The 24,742-nt window shown below is 39.9% G+C and overlaps 2 protein-coding genes across 2 annotated transcripts in view; one reads left to right on the plus strand and one right to left on the minus strand.

Moving 5' to 3' along the window:
• Positions 1–6,264: 6,264 nt before the first annotated feature.
• LOC139454502 (guanine nucleotide exchange factor MSS4-like) lies at positions 6,265–8,858 on the minus strand. The gene is made up of 2 exons (XM_071236248.1): positions 8,647–8,858; positions 6,265–6,589 (listed from the first exon to the last, which is right to left on the minus strand). Exons 1-2 carry the CDS (start codon positions 8,782–8,784, stop codon positions 6,350–6,352), a joined length of 378 nt encoding a protein of 125 aa, XP_071092349.1. The 5' UTR covers positions 8,785–8,858; the 3' UTR covers positions 6,265–6,349.
• A 290-nt stretch (positions 8,859–9,148) lies between these two features.
• Positions 9,149–24,742, plus strand: part of LOC139452113 (PSME3-interacting protein-like) — a 30,852-nt gene continuing 15,258 nt past the window's right edge. Inside the window, exons 1-5 of the mRNA XM_071233440.1 lie at positions 9,149–9,202; positions 11,795–11,936; positions 13,021–13,113; positions 15,007–15,127; positions 16,650–16,796. Coding sequence (XP_071089541.1) covers positions 11,804–11,936; positions 13,021–13,113; positions 15,007–15,127; positions 16,650–16,796 — 494 coding nt within the window. The 5' untranslated portion in view covers positions 9,149–9,202; positions 11,795–11,803. The remainder of the gene's footprint in view (positions 9,203–11,794; positions 11,937–13,020; positions 13,114–15,006; positions 15,128–16,649; positions 16,797–24,742) is intronic.

The following is a 24,742-nucleotide window of genomic DNA, read 5'->3' on the forward strand; positions in this document are numbered from 1 at the left end:
CAAATATATCTTACCGACATGTTTTAATCTGCTACTGTGAAAGAATTAGAACAAATTCAACACTGATAGAAAATAGCTGTTTGATTGCACTGAGGTTTACTTGTGCGATATCATGTGACTTTCATTGACTCGGAAAAAGCGTGCAGCTTTTTTTTTTGAAGTGGCTATAAGGGATTTATTCTTTCGCTTAAAAACCCAAGTGCAACCTGTTTTCTTTGTGGCGGTGTATAAGGGATTTATTCTCCATCTCAGAAATTTATTCCCCTTGCAGGCAGCATACATCATACTTTATCAAGATCACGAGAACCAATCAGATCTCATCATTCTGACATGGAGGTATGATAAAGAAGTTTATACAACCTTTCAGATTATTCAGTTTAACTGATGAAGGGTGGCACTTCTGGGGTCTACATTCAACTGTCAACAGTCACCATTACCATCTCATCCTACTGGGTACCCATTCACTGCTGGCTAAACTGAAGTATATTTTGAGCAAAGTCACTTGCCTAAGGACAACATGTGCTTCTGAGTGGGGCAGGACCGAAGCCCTAGAAACTCATCAGACAAATTGCCAAACACGGTCACCATCCATCTCCTCTCATCTTGACCTGATTGGTAACCTGTGCACTGTACATAGGACCATATATATTTGTCACTGATCTTCAAGATCTTCTTCAGAAAACCACAGGCAGAGATTAGTTAATACAGTTGTGTTATGAGTGAGTCCGGTTTAACGCTGCTTTTAACAGTATTCGTGTCGGCTTAATGTGGGAGGAAAGCCCGCAGTGATGCAGGTCTCAGACGTTTACCACTTCGGTGAAACCCACGAGCACGGGTATGGTGCTGACAAACCTAGAAACATAATTGGGGCAAACGGGGATCCGAACCCACAATCATAGGTTTCTGGCATGTCCAAGGGACGCAACTCTGCACAGCGAACCGCGGCGCCTAAGACGACTGGGCCACTAGTGCCCCCCAGATAAAAACAGCATCTCAAATGCGTAAAAATAAATTTATTCATTTGAGGACATACACCCACTTGTATGTTTATACTGAGTGACTTGGGTTCAACCCTGCTTTGAACAGTATTTAACTGTTCTATTATTGCATGTCAGCTACATGTTGTTTGCAGATATTAGCTGGCATTAACCAGCAAGCACAGTTATGTCCCTTTGTTTGTTTCACTCACGAAGTCACTTCTGAGCCTGTCAAATGTTTGGATGCAACCTTGTGAGGGAAACAGATAATGGGTGATAACCATGAACATGATGAATGAAGATCATGTAGTTTTGGTGAAGGGTCTTTCAGTTTTTTAAATATTGCTTAACCTGAAATGGAAACCGAGACATGAAAACAGACTTGCAACCAGTGATTTAGGAACATGAGTGAGTGAGTGAGTGAGTTTGGTTTTACGCCGCTTTTAGCAATATTCCAGCAATATCACGGCGGGGGACACCAGAAATGGGCTTCACACATTGTACCCATATCGGGATTCGAACCCGGTTCTTCATCGGGACGAGCGAACGCTTTAGCCACTACACTACCCGACCGCCCCTTAGGTACATGAAAAAATAGAACAACACAAGCACAAGTCACAAACATGTAACAGGCAGTTTCCCTTAATTACATCAACATGACATCCTGGCATAAATGATGTCCTCAGTTGAATATATGATGTTCCCTTAGGCATGACATCACCTTGGACATGACATCACCTTAGGCATGACATCACCTTGGGCATGATATCACCTTGAGCATGACATCACCTTGGACATGACCTCACCTTAGACATGGCATCACCTTGGGAATGACATCACCTTTGTCTTGACATCACCTTGGGCATGACATCACCTTGGACATGACATCACCTTGGACATGACCTCACCTTGACATGACCTCAGCTTGACATGGCATCACCTTGGGCATGACATCACCTTTGACATGACATCACATCACCTTGGGCATGATATCACCTTGGGCATGACATCACCTTGGGCATGACCTCACCTTGGGCATGGCAACATATGACGGTGTGTGTACATTTCTGCTACAACTGAGACAATCTGCTACAGACAATCAATAGATACTGTATCAGTGTACTCAGTACTGGCAGTTAACAGGATTGGTTCCTTATTGCTTTACATACCTATAGTATTCACAACTGCCTCTACACACATACACAGCATTATCCTTAACATATTGAGTATATGATATAATATTGTCTCCACATATGTTGGACCATTACAACTCGAAGAATATTATCATGAACATGAAAAGAAGACCACCTGATACATATTTCTGTGATTCAAGATGGCTGCTCAAGATTTTCCTGGGCATCACAGTAATAACAGTCAGCCTAACGAGAAAGGAACGCCCATCATGCCCATAGTGAGGCAGGTCATAGATATTTACTACTTTGGAGAAACCCACGAGTACGGGTATGATGCTCTCAAACCAAGTATGATAATCAGGCTGAAACTTAGCAATGAGTGAGTGAGTGAGTATGGTTTTCCGCCTATAGTAATATTCTAGCAATATCACCAGAAATGGGCTTCACACATTGTACCCATGTCAGGAATCGAACCCGGGTCTTCGGCGTGACAAGCAAACACTTTAACCACTAGGCTACCAGGCCCCCGAAACTTAGCAATGAACATGCGACCTGCAGATCCTGGCATGACTAAGGGATGCAACTCTGTCAGTTTCCTAGAACTAAAAGGCAACCAATATCCAAGGGTCAGTAATATACAACAATTTATCAGTAAATAGAAACAGTTTTATTTTGTCCTAATGGTTTACTTCCGTTAGCATGGTTAGCTATTCACAAGCTGATAAAAGCAAAATTAATTGGCACATAAAGAAATATTTGGCAGATATTTATCATTTCATTTACAGATGGATATTTATACATACAAACATGAGAAAAAGAACAAAAACATCAACGATATTTCATTCTCCTTTACTGTTGTCTTATTTTCTTTATGCCAGACCAGAGTTATCTCCCTTTACCAAATATTCTTGATGAAAGTGCGAATACACAAGAGGCAAAAAATGGTTGACTAATAACTTCTTTTGCTATCATAAAAATATAGGCTATTCTTTCAAAATGCTTGTACCACGGATCAGATTTCTTCATTGTCCTACAAGGGAATTGAAGTCAAAACACAACTAACATTTTAGGGAAATACAATCAACCAGCTTGCAAACAAAAGCTACATCATAATCCCTTCCTAACCCCATAAAAACTCAAGACAACTAACGAGCAGACAGTATGAGCATCTGATATGGTTGTTAGATAGTACTTCACTGTATATCATGGTTAGCTTATGTGGGAGGAAAGCCAGGATGATTACATTCCAGAGATTTATAATCTTCTTGAAACCAGTGAGCATGAGTATGGTGTTGACTAGGAATGTCATCGTATATAGTGATATTGATAAATTTGTAAACATCAATAAATTATCCGTAAAACTACATGAACATTGATACTAACTTAATAATTCATCACCAGGGAAGGGTTTACATTTGTTAAGATTACCATGGTTACGATGGACAATGAGAAGGCAGAAAATTCTATTTTAAACAATTAATGAAACAACCCAGTTCCTATTTAGCATTTAACTGTCCAATTGCAGGTCTAGGTAGGAAGCATTTTATCTATATACTTACAGAATAACTAATTTTGTTATTAATTGATATATCAACGAATTGTGATGCTTTGGGTTTGTTTTATCAACACTAAACTTTCCAATCCATGACAACCCAAGTGCTAACCAACCCGGGATCATGATCTGTACTGAGAGGGATCAAGCTCATCATCACTGCCACCACTGTGGGCGCGGCCATTACAAGAATCTGGAAATTTGCCCTCTAACCCCAAATGTAGTAACGTTTATACTTTTGTTTATGTCTTTGGGAATGCAATCGTGGTGAATTTTGAAAATGTTTAAGACTGTCCATATTTCCCAGATGAATTTAGCCTTTTGTTTTTTATCAGGTTGGTTAAGATTGCAGATGAACGGAAAATCAACCAACTTCCCCCTTACATTCTTACTATGCCAATTACATGATACATGATGGTAGTTGTAATGAAACCAAAATACAATTTGACCAACAAAGAAACTAATTTAGCAGGAGTAAGGGTCTTCAGCACCACGGCAGTTATCATTGTTTGTAAACATAACGGCCGATGGCCTGAGAGTTCAACTCTAAGCATGGTTGTGGTCACCTATCACAGCGGGGAGTTTTGACTGGTGGCAGAGCTCCCCTAACAGGATAGCGCTGTGAGGAGCTTAGGGAGAGATAATCCAAGGGACACAACTCTGTACTGACTACAGCACACAAGGGTGGAACACAGAAACATAACAGGCTCCGTTGGAATGAAGTTACATGTATATATATAAACAAGAACACATTGTCATGGAGTTCAGAAGAGTAATATTTGAATGACATCATCAGGGTAACACAGTGGACTAGAAATAAAGATTTTACAGCTTGATAATGTAGAAACATGGTACATATTGACATGCTATTTCATACATGATCTTAGGATTTCATTGTAAGTTTTGACATGACAGTTCAATTTGTATATTCCCTACGTCTATTGTCTACTTTGGTTTAGGCTGTGTAGAACTACACATTAACTACCCGCTTAACTCATGTGTCATTGGTCAATAGCAAGTTGGTTGACAATGAAATCTATTTGGTTGGTAGAAACCCAATGTAAGAGTTACATAATCACATTGCTATCAAGAATGGACAATCTAAGTATTGTACATTGAGCTTGAACAATAAAATAAATGAAAACCAAAACAAAAATGGTAGGTCCATATAATTATGTGGTTTCAATGCCATGACTCGCAAGGAAATCTCAGTTGGAAGAGGCTTTGTTCAAGGTCATATTAGTTTTGTGTTTTTAACACTGCACTCAGCAATATTACATCTTAGTGACAACGGCCTGTAAACAATCGAATGTGAACCAGACAATTCAGTGATCGATGTTGAGAGCTATGATCCATGTAGTCTAGGTACAAAGACACCCTATCAACCAAGTCACCGCGTCTAATCACCCAATCCAATCCATTCCATTTACAACCAGCACAGGTTGCTTGGAACCTATTCACACCCGGAATCCCACAGGGTAAACCAAATCTGCAGTATTTTTGCTCGAGATGAATGGCATCAGGACATTTTAAAGTTTTTTTATATACCATTTCCAAATTTAAAAAATATCTTGAGGACATTTTGGATGACAATCAGTTAACGTCCTAGAAAAGAAAACCCTGTATCTGTCTTCCAGGGAATAATATATACTGAATAGCAACGGCTATACACCAGAATTCCAACATTCATATTGGAATAACTTTGGTAAAAATATACTGGTGGATAGTAAACCATCTTCCCGAGACAAAAGAGTGACTTCAAAAGTCCAGTTTCCACCCTTGCCAAACTAGGCTGGTATTATGGAGTTACATTTTGGCTGGACTAACAAGTCTATGCATAGTCCAATCAAAATCGAGCAATAAAATCGAAATCCGGTTCGTAAACTTTCATGCAGATTTCGGTCGATTGCAGGACTTGCAAAGCATTGCACCGCCAGCTTGTTGTCAACAGCTATTTTCCAAATCTTTTCATGTTTTTAATCAATGTGCTCACATGATTTGATGCACTGCGTGATTTAAGACCTGCTACATTACAATATAGATCTTAGATTATTGATCAGATCATCTTGACTGGGCTTCGCCATTTTGTTTGAAGCAAATGCAAGTGATACGAGAGGTGGAATGTGATTGGTCCATAGGAGAGGCTTAGAAAGGACGTAACTCGTAATAGCCACTGGTGGCACTACGATAGAGCCCAGGAATTCCAGCCTAGTTCGGCAAGGGTGGAAACTGGATTTTTATAGTCAATTAACTCCCTTGCCTCAGGAAGATGATAGTAGACATGCCTATACATTACATTCCTCTCCATGCCAAAGGATACAAGTTAAAGTCATTCTGAGATATAAGTGTTTGCTAAATCCTTTTATAGCTTTTACTTCCGAAAAGAAAAGCAGGTTTAACATTATTATGACTTTCAAGTAAGTTGTTAAATATGGATAGAAAGTGCTAGATTTCAAACTTTTCATCTAAAAAAGGTCATAAAACATGCCCAGTGAACTAAAACCACATTATATGGTGAACACCTTATAATGAATAACAACAGATTTTGCATAAGATGATGAATGGAAATTAGGGAATGTATTTCATTTTTATCTTCAAAGTTGACTTCATGGTCTGGTTGTCGTTCTTGTTAATTCGGACTCATTTAACAACAGTCTATGATACATATTCCTAGTTCCCAGCTGTTGTTAAACATGCTGTACTCGGTCCACTGCGATGTAGAACGCCTTCTTGTTGGTCAAGTCATGCCAGCCTATCGGTCCAATCTCACAGTCCGCACATATAAGATACTTCATGGAGCCCACAGTGTTCGAGAAACCAACATTGTCGAACGTAAACATGTCCTCTACCAACCAGTAATCTGTCAAGGTTTCTCCATCATGAGGCTGGCTTTCCTTGTTCTTTTTATACATGTATGGCAGGAAAAACTGAAAATTAAACAAGACACCAGCAGGTTAATCATACCCACGCAATTGGGATCGATGACAAGCATCAACCAAGTCAGCGAGCCTGACCACCCGATCCTGTCAGTCGCCTCTTACGACAAGTATGGTTGCCTTTTATGGCAAGCATGGGTTGCTGAAGATCTTTTCTACCCTGGATCTTCACGGGTCCAAAAGCTATGAATACACAATGCCATTTAGAAAGTTGTCAAATATAACAATATAACAAATATGAACCCATATTCTAAGAGTAAGCATTTAATTGCCAGCACACAAAGTCAGCAATCTCTTTCGATTCATGGTGAGGTGAGGTTAAATGGGGTTTACTGTCGCATCCAACATTATTGCACTTAAGTTATAGAGCCACGTGCATGCACGTGTGTGTGTGTGTGTGTGTGTGTGTGTGTGTGTGTGTGTGTGTTTGTGTTTGGCTACTTGTACTAGTGCGGACTCCTGCTGTTTTTATTGTGCTAGCCCACTGAGATACCATGCCGCATTTCAACATGAATACCCCACATAGTCACGGTATATTGACACCAAGCAGACCAGTTCTTGTTTTGCCCCTTAATGTCAAGCACCAGACAGGGTAACAACAAGTACCATCTTTTAACGTCTTTTCGTATGACGCAGCAGGGAATCGCAGCTGGGGACTGAACCCCGGACATTCCGCTCTCCGGGCGGACTCACTATCACCAGACCAGTGTGGCGGTCTTCAATTCATGGGCTAAAAGGATTATATATGTACATACTTATATTGTGTTTTCAATCCATTAATTGTCATTATTATGCACGAAAATGCAGTTGATCAGGTAAATCAGTGATAGAATTTGGCACTAGTCCTTTAGTCTTTGAAAAACAACCCAACGGTTAAAGTATCATAAGGGCTAGTACAAATTTGCCATTTTTAAGGGTTTTGCTATATGCTACCATAAGGACTAGGGACTAAAAATGTTAGTTTCTATCACTGTATCAAATAATATTATATTGACGCTGCACACATCTAAATGCTGCGGGTCTACTGTTTGACATCTTTTGCAAACAATCAATTAGGTTTACAAATACCATGTCATTCATGCACACCTGCGAATTTGACCTCTCGACACCTAACACCATTTTCAGTTTGTGTCTTTCGGCTCATTCCTCACCATTTGGTATCTTGCAGATTAAGGAATGAGACGAGTGTGCCAAATGGCATGGGGATCACTCTTAAGTGTCTGTATACTAAAGTCATGAGACACCATGCCTCCCCATGACCTTCACAAGTGTCCGTCACCTATCTGACCCTTTCTGTTTCTAAAATCTTGGGCATGCCTTGGTAAACTTGCACTAACTTTACATGTTTAACAGTGAGGAAGTACCTCACTTCGTAACCTGTCGGACTAACAAACCGAAGCGAGTTCACATCCAACAGATTCTCACAAAAACTGGTTGCTTGTCTGAGTGACATGTGACCTACGGCAGAGATCGTCCTCACAAGAAGTTGTGGTGCTGTTTTCTAAAGGTGCTCCAGCTAACCCATACCCTACATCACAAGTAACCCTAGAGTGGTGCCTAACCCTAAGGATCATAAAGAGGTGTTTGTTTGGCAAGTGGTGCCCAACCCTAATGATAGTAAACGGGTACTTGCTCAGAAAAGGGAACCAAGGGCTGAGGATAGAGTAGGGGGTGACCTACGCTAATATTAACACAACTAACCCTATGGATCTAAGAGGCACGCAAGTTCTGTTAAGGGAGTCTGCGCCAATTAACGCTATAGTAAGCTGCACCTAGTAAACTGCATTATTACCAACAATATACATGATATTCAATCAAATTTGATGTAATTATAAGTATGTGGATATAGTTTTGTCATTACAATATTTGACCTAAAAATTCATTCAGTGGTTGTTCTGAGCTGAAAAATGATAACAAACTCATGTGGATTTCAGATTCTGAAGGAGAATGCTTGCATAAGTCCTCCCATAGTGACTTTAGTGACAAGAGTCATCACATGTTTTGAAAGTGGCATACAAGAACATATTAAGAATGAGAAAACTGCATACCTCTTTTTCAGTCAACGTTGCTTGATTAGGTGAGAGGACTAAGCTTGGACACCTTTTACAGCAAATCTTTGTCTTGTTCTTCCCATTTTCAATCAAATCACCCTTGTTGCTAGGGACAGAGGAAGACCCTTCTGCCATTATGAATCCTCTGATCACGACTAAAGTATGAATTTATTATCGCAAATGCATTCCGCTTCTTTTCATTGACGCAAACGGAAGTCGGAAGTGAAATTCTCTTTGTAGTATTACACGCGATCTTAGTGTTCGGGTATCTCTAAAGTTGAGCAAAATATTAAAACGAATTCAGTAATAAAATCGACATGTTTAATGAATTTGTGTGAATATGTTCTTTGTGTGATCAACGCATACTGTATATGTCTGTCAGAGGGATACAGGCTATATTTGTATTCGTTATTCCTTCCCGAAAAGGTACGTTCTTTAATTATCGGCGTTGTCCGATGCATGTTTCAATTTTTGAAACTGGAACAGCGCGAAATGTACTTCCTGTTGTAAACACGACAGCGTTTTGCAGATCGTTTGGAAGGGCTATTCACCGGTATTACTTTTCTGCTTTAGCCAATGACCTAGAAAAAACGAAGAGAACCATATGTGATGGTCCGCGAAATCTTTAAAACTTTCACTCATTATCTATTTCGATGACGGGTAGCAATAAGAATGATAAGGATTATGTCGTCTGATGGTGTCTGTGATTGTGAATCACTGCCTGCCTGTCTTCCCGGTCAGGAAGGCGGGTATTAGCTGTGGATAGCATACCGTACGTCTGAAATGCTCCTTCATTACCATGTTTACTAACTAGGCTGCTACGGTCTGACCAGCACTGTTCCTATCAGATGATCACGTTGGTTTGCCATTTCGACCATGCATCACAGCGGTATCAAATGGCCCGGACAAGTCGGCACCAAATTCACGAAAACGACAAAAGATATTTGATAACAATAATTTGCTCATTATCATGAGTCAATCAGATCTTTTACTTTTTATGACATGATCCCACTCTGCCTTGAAATCTGACGTCGCCACCGCAAAGGGTAGAGTCAGGCAAACTTGACCACCAAATCTAAATGAACGATACATGAATTTTTGAGCCAATCAGATGTCAGCTTTCTACATGTTCTGACACAATTTGGCAGCATTAGAAATTGGCACTAGTCCTATAGTCCTTACCAAACTGCCCAATAGTAAAGGTATCCTAAGGACTAGTAGAAATTTGGCCCATTTTAAGGGTTTTGCTATATGTTATCATTATAAGGACTAGTGGAAAAAACTGTTAGTTTCTAACCCTGTTTGGTTTTACTTGTTTACCACCTTGATCATGATTCAGATTGATTCAGAGAGAACGCCCACACAGAACACCATAGGTAGCGTCAGGCAAACTTGACCAGCATATCTAAACGAGGGATACATGAATTTTTGAGCCAATTCTTCTCCAATTCTTTACCTACTTGATCATGTTGATTCAGAAAGAACACAAATCTGTCTTCAATAGTTCTTCCTTTTGGATGTCATGGTGCTCAAATTCACAGAGATATCATACTAGGATAATATTGTCTTATTTTAATGGGATTGATTGTATTTATGTCACACATGGGCCTACACACTAGATTGTTATATTTTTTTTTTGCAAGTAGGACAGACCACTCGCATGACAATTTGTTATGGATATTTCATTTTACCCTGAACATGCTCCATAACAACATAGGAAGTCTAAAAAATCATCACTTGTTTAGGTTATAAATTGGCACTAGTCCTGTAGTCCTTGCCAAACTGCCCAATAGTTGAGGTATCATAAGGACTAATAGAAACTTGCCATTTTTAAGGGTTTTGCTATGTTATCATTATAAGGACTAGTGGACTAAAATTGTTAGTTTCTACCACAGTTGCTATTACATAAATATATTAACTGACAGATACTACCAGTCTGTGCCAAAACTTTTGAGCCCACAAGCCAAAACTTGTCTCTTAATTTGCATTATTTTTTTTGTAAATTTTAGTGTTATCATATGGACTAATGTTAGCTGATGTTACTAGACTGAACAGAATTTTATTAGACTCGAGCTTCGGACTAGTGGCTGAAGTTGCAGACTACTATCCATGATGAGTGGTGGCTTGCCAATTATGTCATCACTGTATGCGCACTTCTCCATCCTCTTGTATGTCGGGTAGAACCAAATTGTCACATGCACAATGTGCTGTAACATTATTTTGTTTGTTTGGTGGAAATTATGAAAAATTCATAAATGAATTATTTATTCTTCTAGCTCAGCAAATGATACTTGTCAGTATGTTCATTATCATTCTTCTGCTAGCTGATATTCATTTGTGTTGTCAACATGCAATAACCATCTGTTTAATTATTACAATAACAGAAGTATAATACCCCCTTCACATGCGCTTCTATACATATGTATGTATATGTGCATACATGTATAGAAATACATACGTGTGTATACTTGTCATTTGAACACGTTTACTCATGTGTGTATATTTACACCAGGAGAAAATTTGCATCATGTCTGGAGCAGGTGTAAATGTGTGCTGTGTACACATATGTTGCAATATGAATGTTGGATGACCTAATTAATATCTGTTCTTTTGCCAACACCAAACAAATTGTCAACAGTTGCCAACTTTTATGAGTATATATCATGATATATGGACAGTGTTTTCATTTGGTTTCAAGGAGTCGAAACTTTGTGAACAAAATAATTCACACACATTTTCAAACATGAAAATTTTCGGTGAAGTAACTCTCTTCTCATTCAACTTTGATTGGAAAACAACCTGTTTTGTGTTGAAAGTCGTGAACAGACTGACGAATATGTGTGCCTTACACAATTTACATACTTTATTTACACACCTAAGATGCTTTTCATGTGAACGCATAGTGAATTTACATATACACACGTATGTATAGTTACACAAAATTACGTTAATAAATGTTGTGCATGTGAACGGGGTATAAGACAAACACTGAAACTGACTTCAGTAGACATGGGAAACATGGTACATTGATGTACTAAATAATGAACATATCCCTTATGCTAATACAGCTCTGTATTTTCATTTTGTCAACAATTACCATGGTTACTTGTAGTTATGATGAAGTTCTTGTATCATTTTAGGAAAGACCTCCACAATGAGCTTTGGCGGACAGAGTACATCGTCTGGATTTGCGCTGAAGAAGTTTCTCACAGAGGATGAAGTGGAGGAGAAAAAGCGTATTCGGCAAGAGCACTGGGACAAAGTTCGCAAAGCTGATGATCCATTAGGTAAACATAATGTACATGAACTGAAAAGTCGAAATGATAGGTTCTCAACCATGAGATAGCTTGGTGGAACTTTCTCTCACCACCTTGAAAACTAATTCTCTATTCCCAATGTGGTTGCACTGTGTGAAGCCCATTCTTGGTGTCCCCTGCCCTGATATTGCTCAAATGGTCCTCATTAATGCACTCACTCAAGCGATGATCGTGATGGTAGCCTTACGACTTTGGCCAGTTAAAATTACAAAGGGCTTACTGATACATAGCCATCTGGCTAGTCAGAGTTTCCCCCCTTCTCCGTGTATGTTTAATGCTTTTAAATTGGGGTAGAATGACATCCGGCCGCCATTTTGTAATGTTGTGTACAACAACTTCTTTATTGAAGGGGGCACGGGTAGTCCAGTCATGTAAGGCGCCGCGATTGGCTGTGCAGAGTTGTGTCCCTTGGGCACGCCAGAAACCTATATGATTGTGGGTTCGAATCCTGGTTCGCCCCGATTATGTTTCTAGGTTTGTCAGCACCATACCCGTGCTCGCGGGTTTCACCAAAGTGGTTAACATCTGAGACCTGCATCTCTTCGGGCTTCTCCCACATTAAGCTGACACGCCGCGATATAACTGGAATACTTTTAAAAGCGGCGTTAAACCCAACTCACTCACTCACTCTTTATTGAAAGAAGAGAATTTATGGATGTCAACTTCTTTATTATGAGGAACACATCCATCAACAAGTACAACAAGACCATCAGCAAAAGTGTTAAGTCCAACAACCACCTGGTTTTCCTCATAAAAAAGAAGTTGACATCCATAAATTCTCCTCCTTATGTGTATCACTTCTAAATGCCTTTCAAAGACCTAACTTCTTTATTAGCTCATTAATTGTCTTGAAGTGAGGTAAACTGGAGCCAAGATTTAGTCTCAGAGTGCTCCACCATTTAGTTATAGGCCATTTAGTTTAGAGAAGGGCCAGTAACTTTTAAGAGGAGCAAGCCCTGCTGGCTACATACAAATCTACCTGATTATCTATGCTGCAGTGTTTACCTACCATACATGGTAAAGAAATGTGCAGGACTGTGTCTTATGTTTCCAGAATGCCCAGAGGAAGACGCACGGTCACTGTTCGAGAAGCTCCAGGAACAAAAAGACAAGAAACAGCAAGACTACGAAGAACAGTTTAAATTTAGTATGTCCCATTAATCAGACTATTACTAACAGTAAGTTGGTATTTGTACATGTTGTAAATAGTATTTGTAATATTAACTGAATATGCTGGAATATTGTTTGTAATGTTGGTGGTTAGCAGTAAAATATCTTGTGTTTATCAAATATGGCCCCTAATAAATATGATGAATTTAGTCTTCAAGGATTTGACTAGACAGCAGCATTCAATTACAATGAGTGGAAACAATGTCTTTATAACCTTAAACATTTGTTAAAAGAAGCAACCAAACAAAAGGCAACAACAAAATAATGATGTGAAACATTGTTCCTATTCCAGAAGTTTTTATGTATTGTGCACACACCAAGCATGCCAGGGATAAGGTTAAAGTATACTGCTCAAAAGAAGTTGAAGAACGCCCTATTCTTTCATATTACTCATAGCATGACAGATTAACTTTAAGGAATATAAAAGAATCGGTTGTTCCTTAACTTCTTTTGAGTAGTATATGTGATTTTCTAGATCATTTATTAACAATGACAAGTTCCAGTCTAAAATTAGACTCGATCATAAATTAGATCCTGTGGCTTAAGACACCTCAAGGGCTAATAATGTGGTAGTTTTCCAAGATAAAATCACTTGAATACCAGTGGTCACCAGTGACCAAGTGGCACATGAGAACACACTTCACTCTGCAGAGTTGGGTTCCCTTAGGCATGCCAGGATCTGCTGATCATAGGTGCTACTGCCAGGTCCATTCTGATTATGATCCTTGGCCAACACAATACCTTTGTCCTCCTTGTACAGTGAATTTACAGAGTATTGTAGAGGGAATTATTGGGGCTCGGCATCATATCATATGTAAGAAATGCGCCCCTTGTGTTTTTTTTCTCCCTGCAGTGTTTTATTGTTCGGTAAACAACCACCATGTCATTTGTTTCTTATATGAGATATCAATATTATCATGATTATGTACAGCCTCTTTAAGAATGTTAACAAAATGTACAAGCTTTAAAAATATTTACCCATATTTAAAAAATGATGACTCCCTGAATAGAATCTGATCTTGGCAATGTAGGAAAAGTCCAATTTATGAACAGGGGGATGAATTTGGTCTTTCCTGCATATTCTCAAAATTTTCAAGTCGATTAATTATCTGTACCTTTTCACCCAATACCAATTGTCTTATTTCTCCCACTTTTGGATGCGATCATTCGGCCATTTCATTTATCTACATTGCCCAGCTACATCTATGGGGAACAACTCACTTGGGACTTCCCTCTAAAAAAATAACATCCTCCAATTTATGATGTCATCAAGTTTCGAGCACATGTTCGAATCTCCAGAAATGTTGTCATGATAGAACAAAGTTTTATCATGAAATACTTGTTCTTAATTGTTCTCTGTGATTTATGGCGTAGATATCTCAGATATGTATATGGGTATCCCAAAGTGATACAGGCTGTATAGGCCCAGTTGTCTTTGGCACCACAATAAAGTTTTATCCCTTAAGACTGCTGGATACCTGTGATTGTTGGTTCCAATCTCAGATATACCCTGATCAATGTTTGTATTTGTGGGTTTCACCAGGTTGGTTAAGGTGTACCACCTGCATCAAGTTTGGCTTTCCTCCCAGATTGGCTGACATAACCTGATATAACTGAAATACTGTTCAAATGGTGTTAAACCTAAGTCACTCAAATACCAGATACTAGTGTATAGATGTGCTGATCTTATCCAAACTGATTGAATATATATATGAGCAGTGTTCAAAATATAGGGGTCCTTTAGAATTGATTCTGTGGTAATTGAATCTAGGGACCCCTACATCCTTAACTGTTAACATTAGTGTTGTGACAAGAACACTTAGACATTCCTGGTTAATTTCAAACACCAATGAGTACTATGTCTTCATAGGTAATGCTGTCAAGGGATTGGAGGACGATGAAGCGGAGTTCCTGGATGAAGTGTCTCGGCGCCAGATGCAGATAGAGAAAGACAGACTGACTGAAGAGACCTCGATATTCAGAGAGATGAGAATATCCTTGATCAGACTGAGCAGCTCACACAGGATTTACAATGTTTTAATGTGTAGAATGTAGAATACAAACAACAACAAAATGGAATCACAAATATAACAAAGTAGCAATACAAGATATTCTACTCAAAAAGAGTTAAGGATCACCCGATTCTTTCATATTACTATAGTTATTCTGTCATGGTAGATTAACGATAGTAATATGAAAGAATTAGGTGATCCTTAACCTTTTCTTAGTAGTATATCTTGTATTGCTATTGTGGACAAGTGGTAGAACGTTCACCCGGAGAGTGGAAAGTCTGGGGATCGATCCCTGGCTGCGTCATAGCAAAAGACGTTAAACGATGCTACTTGATGTTACACTGCCTGGTGTTCAGCATTAAGCATGTTAAGGGCCTAAAACCAGGACTGGTCGGCTCGGAGTCAGTATGCTGTGTCTGAGTGGGGTATTCATGTTAAACTGAAGCATGGCATCTCAGTGGGCAGGCACTATGCAATCGGCATCAGTCTGGACTAGTACAAGCAGCCTCACACGTGCATGCACATCACTACATGAGTGCAATAATGTTGGACACAACATTAAACCCCATTTCACCTCACCTCACTGTTCATATGTATAGAATTTCTTTTCTTGCCAGAGCAGCTTTGTTTCACAGACAATGTTTATGCAGAGTTGTTTCCCTTTGACTAAACTCCTGTGCCTTCACACTGTATATTTCCTGATAACCAGTTATTGTTCATGGCAAATCTATTGAAAAAATGTCACACCACAACTATTCGGCAAATACCAAAAATGTTACACAACAATTTATATATCTCAATAATCAATGAATCATTAGCATGGTGAAGATTAAAATGTGTAGGATGTTCCCAAATAACTGACACTCTTATTTGTACCATGACTGGAGAATACAGATGGAGGCAGTTTCATATTCGATCACTGACAGTAGTTTGAGAAATGCCACATTTTGGTTCCGAGGTTATATAAGCATGTGTGGCAAAACGTTTTGGAGAGGAAACCTAATGACTTGCAATGTTCACAGAGTGTATAATATGATATGGAAATATCTTGAGAATCTGTTGATTCCGGAAGTAGAATCAACGAGCCCTGAGTCTGACTCATGGTTGATATAATTTATCTATAATTTTGCCTAATGATCTATAATTACTTCAGTTGTTCTTCTTTAAATTTTGTTCTGATTAAATACAGTCAGTTTCACATATATATAGAAGTTTTAAATCAGTGATGACATATGTTCAAAAAACAATTTGTGTATGTGTCCTTTTGTTATCGAAGAGCACTTTTTGTATTGGCTGGGAGAAAGGTCCCCAGTACACCATGTTCCTTGTTAGAGCCCAATAATGTGTGACCTGCGTATGTGTCATCTTGCCCTTATTGCATTGGTTGTTACTCATAACTTCCACTGGTTTGCTGTGATATTGATGACTGCAGCATAAAACAACATTCACATACACTGTTATTGTTAACGTCAGAATTGTTGTGATTTCTTGACCAACTGTAAGATGCAAATGTGGCAAAACTCCCTGAGAAGGCTTCAACAAAAGATGGAGAGAAGTCAACAGCAGCAGCAGCAGGGAAGAGTGCACCGACCGCCTCCAGCAGAAAGTCACAACAGTCCTTACTGCTGGGAGCAGTGAAGAGAAAAAGGTACGCTCCGGCCTCTTATAACTCTTGATAATATTTATCCTCCCATCATCACCTTTCCATCCCCTAGACACTATCATTCCACTGTCAGGCTTATAGGTGGACCATCAGACTATGGCTCCCCTGTCCTATGGAGCTCCGATAAGGCTTATTGGTGGACCATCTGACTCTGTCGTTACACTGTCCTATGGAGCTCCGATAAGGCTTATTGGTGGACCATCTGACTCTGTGGTTTCACTGTCCTATGGAGCTCTGATAAGGCATGTATATGGACTATCTGACTCTATGGTTACACTGTCCTATGGAGCTCTGATAAGGCATGTGTATGGACTATATGACTCTATGGTTACACTGTCCTATGGAGCTCTGATAAGGCCTGTGTGTGGACCATCTGACTCTATGGTTACACTGTCCTATGGAGCTCTGATAAGGCCTGTGTGTGGACCATCTGACTCTGTGGTTACACTGTCCTATGGAGCTCTGCTAAGGCCTGTGTGTGGACCATCTGGCTCTATGGTTTCACTGTCCTAAGGAGCTCTGCTAAGGCCTGTGTGTGGACCATCTGGCTCTATGGTTTCACTGTCCTAAGGAGCTCTGCTAAGGCCTGTGTGTGGACCATCTGGCTCTATGGTTTCACTGTCCTAAGGAGCTCTGATAAGGCCTGTGTGTGGACCATCTGACTCTGTGGTTTCACTGTCCTATGGAGCTCTGATAAGACCTGTGTGTGGACCATCTGGCTCTGTGGTTACACTGTCCTATGTAACTCCGATACATTTTGTCAATGTCCGAGAGAGAAAAATTCATAATATATGCAGAAAGTATTTAAATGTCCAATTGAATGTGCTGAAGTTGCACCCTCAGTAATCGTCTTCCAAAACAAACCTATTTGGGGTGTGATGCGACAGATCTCTTTAATGGCTAATATGGAGACATGTATACCATGCTTATCTGTCTTGTGGGGGCGGTCGGGTAGCCTTGTGGTTAAAGCGTTCGCTAGTCACGTCAAAGACCCGGGTTCGATTCTCGACATGGGTACAATGTGTGAAGCCCATTTATGGTGTCCCCACTCGCGGCGTAAAACCATACTCACTCACTATATGTCTTGTGATTCTTAGCTAGACCTATACTGTTTCTGCTATTTATGTTAATCCCACAAAAGAAACAACGTTTCATTCATTGTTGATGTGTGAAACATCCCCTTTGATCTTGAAATTATGAATAATTAAAATAATAATTAACAAAGTAGCTTTTTATGACTGGGTAAAATAAAACAACTTCTTCCCTTGATCCTATTCCACACATTGAACGAAAAAACCCTGTAATGCGATTAAAATATCCCAGGCGGAAGCAGGAAGAACAGACCCTGGCATGATTGTTGAAATTGCGAAGTGTGTCAGCCCTGGGAGGAGAATTCCTAAATGAATGATATTTTCATATGGGGTATGAGTTCACCAATCATTTTTTATCGTATGATTTACCCTATTGCCATTTTTACAGACTTAAGTTTGGTCAAGTATTTGAGATTAAGTATCCCCTAAAGTTTTAAGATCTGCAAAGTTTATTTGTTGAGTTTACTAGTCCTTTAAGTCTTAACAAACTAAGCACAGGTACAACTTGTTTTGGAAAGTGTTATCACTGTGAATTAATCCAGATAATATGCACGATATGTGGATATTTTGGTGTTTTGTAGTTGAATCATTTTTGTTGAATTCATTTTACCAAAGGACTTAGTTGTGATGTACGTTTATTGTCATTTAACCTAAATATACCCATCCACCTTTGGAACTTCCATATGTATAAATGTTTAGCATGCTCTGAAAAGTTGGGGAGGGGTGCTGGTGGCTGAGTATGCATATCATCTTATCAACCAAATCAGTTGAAATTCAGAATGCTCAATATTCTTACTTCTAGTGTAAGACGTACTTAGACCACTTTGTACACAGGAAGCCGAGAGTGGGTCAACATCTGATAGGTGTGACATTTCAGCAAGGACACTGATTACAGACTTTCTAGAATGTATGGTACCCAAAGATATCTATTTAATGAGAATAAGGCCGACATTGTACATGCTGACTTATTGGACTCATTCAGAGTGCCCTAGCAATCAAATAACTTGTGCTAGACACATGGTTGTTATATACTGCTCCATATTTGCTAAGGGCCACACCTTTGACAAGTGTTGAGTAGTATATATTCATCCTGCAATATCATTTACAAATGCACTATGAAAATACATCAAGAAATCTAAAACTACCAGCCTGCATTCATAATGCTCCCTTACATGGCAGCCGCTGTCGCTAGAGTAGTTCTCCCTCCTTGATGAGTCAACCCGTGAAGATCCGGGGTAGAATAGGTCTTTAGCAACCCATGCATGCCATAAAATGCGACAATGCTTATCACAGGAGGCCACTAACGGGATCGGGTGGTCATGCTCACTGACTTGGTTGACGCATGTCATCGTATCCCAATTGCCAAGATTGATTCTCATGTCAGTCACTGAATTATCTGGTCCAGACTGGATTATTTACAGACAGTAGTCATATAGTTGGACTATTGCTGAGTGTGGCATTCAACAACAAACAAACAAACCTTGATCAGTCCGCAACATGAGTGACTACCTTGCCATAGCCTGAGGGTAGCTGCACAGCTGACTATAATCTCACTAAAAGCTACATGATGCTGAGATCCACGTTCAGGCTCAAGAGTATTTGCCACTGACTGTTTGATATGACATCCATAGTCACAGGAATCCATGATTATTGGGGGCTAACTAAATATTTTATGTCTGTTTCAAAAAATATTTTGGAAAATGTATTTGTTTTATATTTACGATCATAATTTACATTACACATTACGTTAGAATAGTCTGTAGGCAAAGTATACACTGTAGGCACAGTAGTCAATTACAGTAACATAGGCACTGTAGACATAGACAATATAGTTGGCAAAGTGCACTGTAGACAAAGAAGGCAATGTATTCAAAGTGCCGTGTAGGAAAAGTAGGCATTGTTAGCAAAGTACACTTTAGTAAAAGTAGGCATTGTTAGCAAAGTACACTGTAGGCAAAGTAGGCATTGTTAGCAAAGTACACTGTAGGAAAGGTAGGCATTGTTAGGAAAGTGCACTGTAGGAAAGGTAGGCATTGTTAGCAAAGTACACCGTAGTAAAAGTAGGCATTACTAGCAAAGTACACTGTAGGAAAAGTAGGCATTGTTAGCAAAGTACACTGTAGTAAAAGTAGGCATTGTTAGCAAAGTACACTATAGGAAAGTAGGCATTGTTAGCAATGTACACTGTAGGCAAAGTAGGCATTGTTAGCAAAGTACACTGTAGGAAAGGTAGGCATTGTTAGGAAAGTGCACTGTAGGAAAGGTAGGCATTGTTAGCAAAGTACACCGTAGTAAAAGTAGGCATTACTAGCAAAGTACACTGTAGGAAAAGTAGGCATTGTTAGCAAAGTACACTATAGGAAAGTAGGCATTGTTAGCAATGTACACTGTAGGCAAAGTAGGCATTGTTAGCAAAGTAAACTGTAGGAAAGGTAGGCATTGTTAGGAAAGTGCACTGTAGGAAAGGTAGGCATTGTTAGCAAAGTACACCGTAGTAAAAGTAGGCATTACTAGCAAAGTACACTGTAGGAAAAGTAGGCATTGTTAGCAAAGTACACTGTAGGAAAAGTAGGCATTGTTAGCAAAGTACACTGTAGGAAAAGTAGTATAGTTAAGGCACAGTAGGCAAGGAAGGTAACCTAGGAACTATGCAAAGTGCACCATAGGCAAAGTAGGCACTGTAGACAGAGTTGGCAAAGTAGGCACCATGGACAGATAAGGTACTGTAGGCACTGTAGACAGAGATGGCAAAGTAGGTAATGTAGACAGAGAAGGCAAAGTGCTTTGTAGACAGAGAAGGCAAAGTAGGCACTGCAGACAGAGAAGGCAACATGCTCTGTAGACAGAGAAGGCAAAGTAGGTCCTGTAGACAGAGAAGGCAAAGTGCTCTGTAGACAGAGAAGGCAAAGTGCTCTGTAGACAGAGAAGGCAAAGTAGGCACTGTAGACAGAGATGGCAAAGTGCTCTGTAGACAGATAAGGGACTGTAGGCACTGCAGACAGAGAAGGCAAAGTAGGTAATGTAGACAGAGAAGGCAAAGTAGGCACTGTAGACAGAAGGCAAAGTAGGCACTGCAGACAGAGAAGGCAACATGCTCTGTAGACAGAGAAGGCAAAGTAGGTCCTGTAGACAGAGAAGGCAAAGTGCTCTGTAGACAGAGAAGACAAAGTGCTCTGTAGACAGAGAAGGCAAAGTGCTCTGTAGACAGATAAGGTACTGTAGGCACTGCAGACAGAGAAGGCAAAGTAGGTAATGTAGACAGAGAAGGCAAAGTAGGCACTGTAGACAGGAAAGGCAAAGTAGGCACTGCAGACAGAGAAGGCAAAGTAGGCACTGTAGACAGAGAAGGCAAAGTAGGCACTGCAGACAGAGAAGGCAAAGTAGGTAATGTAGACAGAGAAGGCAGAGTAGGTACTGTAGACAGAAGACAATGTAGGTACTGTAGACAGAGAAGGCAAAGTGCTGTGTAGACAGAGAAGGCAAAGTGCTCTGTAGACAGAGATGGCAAAGTAGGTACTGTAGACAGAGAAGGCAAAGAATGCACTGTAGACAGAGATGGCAAAGTAGGCATTGTAGACAGGGAAGGCAAAGTAGGTCCTGTAGACAGAGAAGGCAAAGTGCTCTGTAGAAAGAGAAGGCAAAGTAGGTCCTGTAGACAGAGAAGGCAAAGTGCTCTGTAGACAGAGAAGGCAAAGTAGGCACTGTAGACAGAGAAGGCAAAGTAGGCACTGCAGACAGAGAAGGCAAAGTAGGCACTGTAGACAGAGAAGGCAAAGTAGGCACTGCAGACAGAGAAGGCAAAGTGCTCAGTAGATAGATAAGGCAAAGTAGGCACTGTAGACAGAGAAGGCAAAGTAGGTCCTGTAGACAGAGAAGGCAAAGTGCTCTGTAGACAGAGAAGGCAAAGTAGGCACTGCAGACAAAGAAGGCAAAGTAGGCACTGTAGACAGAGATGGCAAAGTAGGTACTGTTGACAGAGAAGGCAAAGTAGGCACTGTAGACAGAGAAGGCAAAGTAGGCACTGTAGACAGAGAAGGCAAAGTAGGCACTGTAGACAGAGAAGGCAAAGTAGGCACTGCAGACAGAGAAGGCAAAGTAGGCACTGTAGACAGAGATGGCAAAGTAGGTACTGTTGACAGATAAGGCAAAGTAGGCACTGTAGACAGAGAAGGCAAAGTAGGCACTGCAGACAGAGAAGGCAAAGTAGGCACTGTAGACAGAGAAGGCAAAGTAGGCACTGCAGACAGAGAAGGCAAAGTAGGCACTGTAGAGAGAGAAGGCAAAGTAGGCACTGAAGACAGAGAAGGCAAAGTGCTCAGTGGACAGAAGGCAAAGTAGGTACTGTAGACAGAGAAGGCAAAGTAGGCACTGCAGACAGGGAGGCAAAGTATGCACTCCAGACAGTGATGGCAAAGTAGGCACTGCAGACAGAAAAGGCAAAGTATGCACTCCAGACAGAAGGCAGAGTAGGTGCTGTTGGCGAAGTCAGCAAGTGCACTGTAGGCAAAGCAGGCAAGGTAGGCATTAGACAAGTCCAATGGAGGCGAAGTGCACTGTCAGCAAGAAGGTAAAGTGCACTGTAGCTAAAGAAGGTATAGTAGGCACAGAAGATAAAGTAGGCACTCGACAAATAAGAAAAGGTAGGCAAAATGCACTGTCGGAAATGTTCAACATAAAGCATGTAGTCCTTGGCACTACCCTATATAAATGTAAAGAGTTAACAATATTGGGGGTCCTAAGACTTAAATACCATAGTACAAGCTCAAGGATACCAGGGCTCCCCTTGATCTTGAACACTGGGATTATATTTTCAGACTGTTTGTTCATTGCCTGTTATTTGACACCAATGCCCTCACATAGCTGGGAGCAGATAATCACTTGCATATGCTGAACTGAAACAGTAGGATTATTTTCAATCTTATTCCTCATGTTCATTGGATTCCATCTGGATTACCAGATATTTATGGATTTAAAAATCTTTAATGAATACCAAGAGTTTATAATGAGGCTCATGCGATATGTATTGAAAATTGTGAAATAGTGTTGCTTAATCACCAACAGGTTTGAGTTTCTTTGGGATGTCTCTATGGGTAATGCCAAACAGTGCAAAAAAGAGATGGGACGTGATTGAAACTGATGCACCAGATGTGTTTATGCTCTTGCAATGGGAATGGATCTATCAGCGAATATGTGAACAGGTGCTTCACTCATAAATTGATAAGAAAACGTTTCCTTTCCATTTAAACCGCACTGCCAGTAAGCAAAATTCAGTTTGATTGTGAACCTTTGGGAAATGAGAGCTATGACACAGATCTTTGACATCGCTGCTAGCTATGATGCCCAAATTGTTTTAACATTACACACGTTTATCTGTGCCCTCATCTAGCACACATCACCAGTGAGCAAGCAAGATATGGAGAGCATAAACTGGCACATTTACTCAAACCTCGGGGATGAACACTGGCCTTACTTATATATACTACTCAAAAGAAGTTAAGGATCATCTGATTCTTTCATATTACTATAGTTAATCTCATAAGTGGCTCATGTGTTGTATATGTAGATTTTTATGGTTTTTAGTTTCTTTCAAAATCACAGTGTAATCAATATGTCAACGCATATTAATTATGTGTGATCTCTGAAAAGTACTGTTGATAGGTAGTGATTGGTACTGGCCTTTAATTCAGTATTGCAATTTATTGTCATAATCATTCATATATTGCCATACCTACCACAATACACTGCATGCATTCTGTCATCTCTGTTTTGTTATGAACCTAATAACAAGAACCTTGATGGCTTGAAATAGTCCCATACATCAGACTTTCACCTCACATTTTTTACGACTTCGTAGTCGTCCGCCATTTTGTTGGGTGTTGCTATAGTCGCAAAACATGTGTAAGAACATATTATATACAGGAAGCTGGTCGCAGTAGTTTCACTTTTCTGATCACAGGATTCGGTTGCTAATTTCTGAATTTCATGATTTCTCTTTGAATTGTCACTTATGTAAAGCGACCCATGCTTGCCATAAAAGGCGACTTTGCTTGTCATAAGGGGCGACTAATGGGATCGGGTGGTCACTTTCGCTGACTTGATTGATGAATGTCATCGATCCCAATTGCGTGGATCGATGATCATGACGTCAATCACTGGATTGTCTGGTCCAGACTTAATTTTTTTAACAGACAGCCGTCATGCACCTGGAATATTGCTGGGTGCGCCCTTTAACAACAAACAAACAAAACTTATGTAAACTTTGAAACATGCATGATTTGGAAACACAGTATACAGATATTTTGACAAATATTTATTAGTATTTGAAATTGTGGTATACTGGTATACACAGAGATATTGACTCAATTTCCAACCCATATGGAACCAAAGGTTGTTATGAAGCAACATTGAAAAGCTTCCAGAAATTAAGTATCACATGATACCAATCATTACATTCTATTTCCCTTCTTTCAAACAATGCATAATTAACAAAGGTGTTACTTCACATTTGATGTACTCAGATCTTGTAGGTGTTTCTTTGACATCTCAGGGGTCTCAAATATGTGCTTTGGGGGCTTGTCCATTCCCAGGCCAATCAATGGATAAGGAATAAAACACTGTTAGTGCTAATATTTTTATACAGAGCCTTGGAAAGGGTGACCAGTCATCTTGAGTAGCTGTCATTTACTGTGCAATGTTTCCCTAAGAAACATATGATTATGGTTTAGAATGCCAGATTTGCCCTGAGTTTCACCACAGTGGTAACTACCTGCATCACTAAAAGCCTTCCTCCTACACTGTTCCTGGTCCGGGGTAATAATAGTTTACTTGAGTTGAACTAAA

This window comes from Haliotis cracherodii, unplaced genomic scaffold (genome assembly GCF_022045235.1).
Source record: "Haliotis cracherodii isolate W230 unplaced genomic scaffold, xgHalCrac1.p SCAF_10, whole genome shotgun sequence".
NCBI classification, from domain to species: domain Eukaryota; kingdom Metazoa; phylum Mollusca; class Gastropoda; order Lepetellida; family Haliotidae; genus Haliotis; species Haliotis cracherodii.

What these genes read in the sequence shown, in the direction of transcription:
- LOC139454502 (XM_071236248.1), bottom strand. Translation starts at nt 8,784, where the DNA reads ATGGCAGAAGGGTCTTCCTCTGTCCCTAGCAACAAGGGTGATTTGATT. An exon ending in CAACGTTGACTGAAAAAGAG is followed by an intron (nt 6,590 to 8,646) that starts GTATGCAGTTTT and finishes TTTAATTTTCAG; the next exon opens with TTTTTCCTGCCATACATGTA.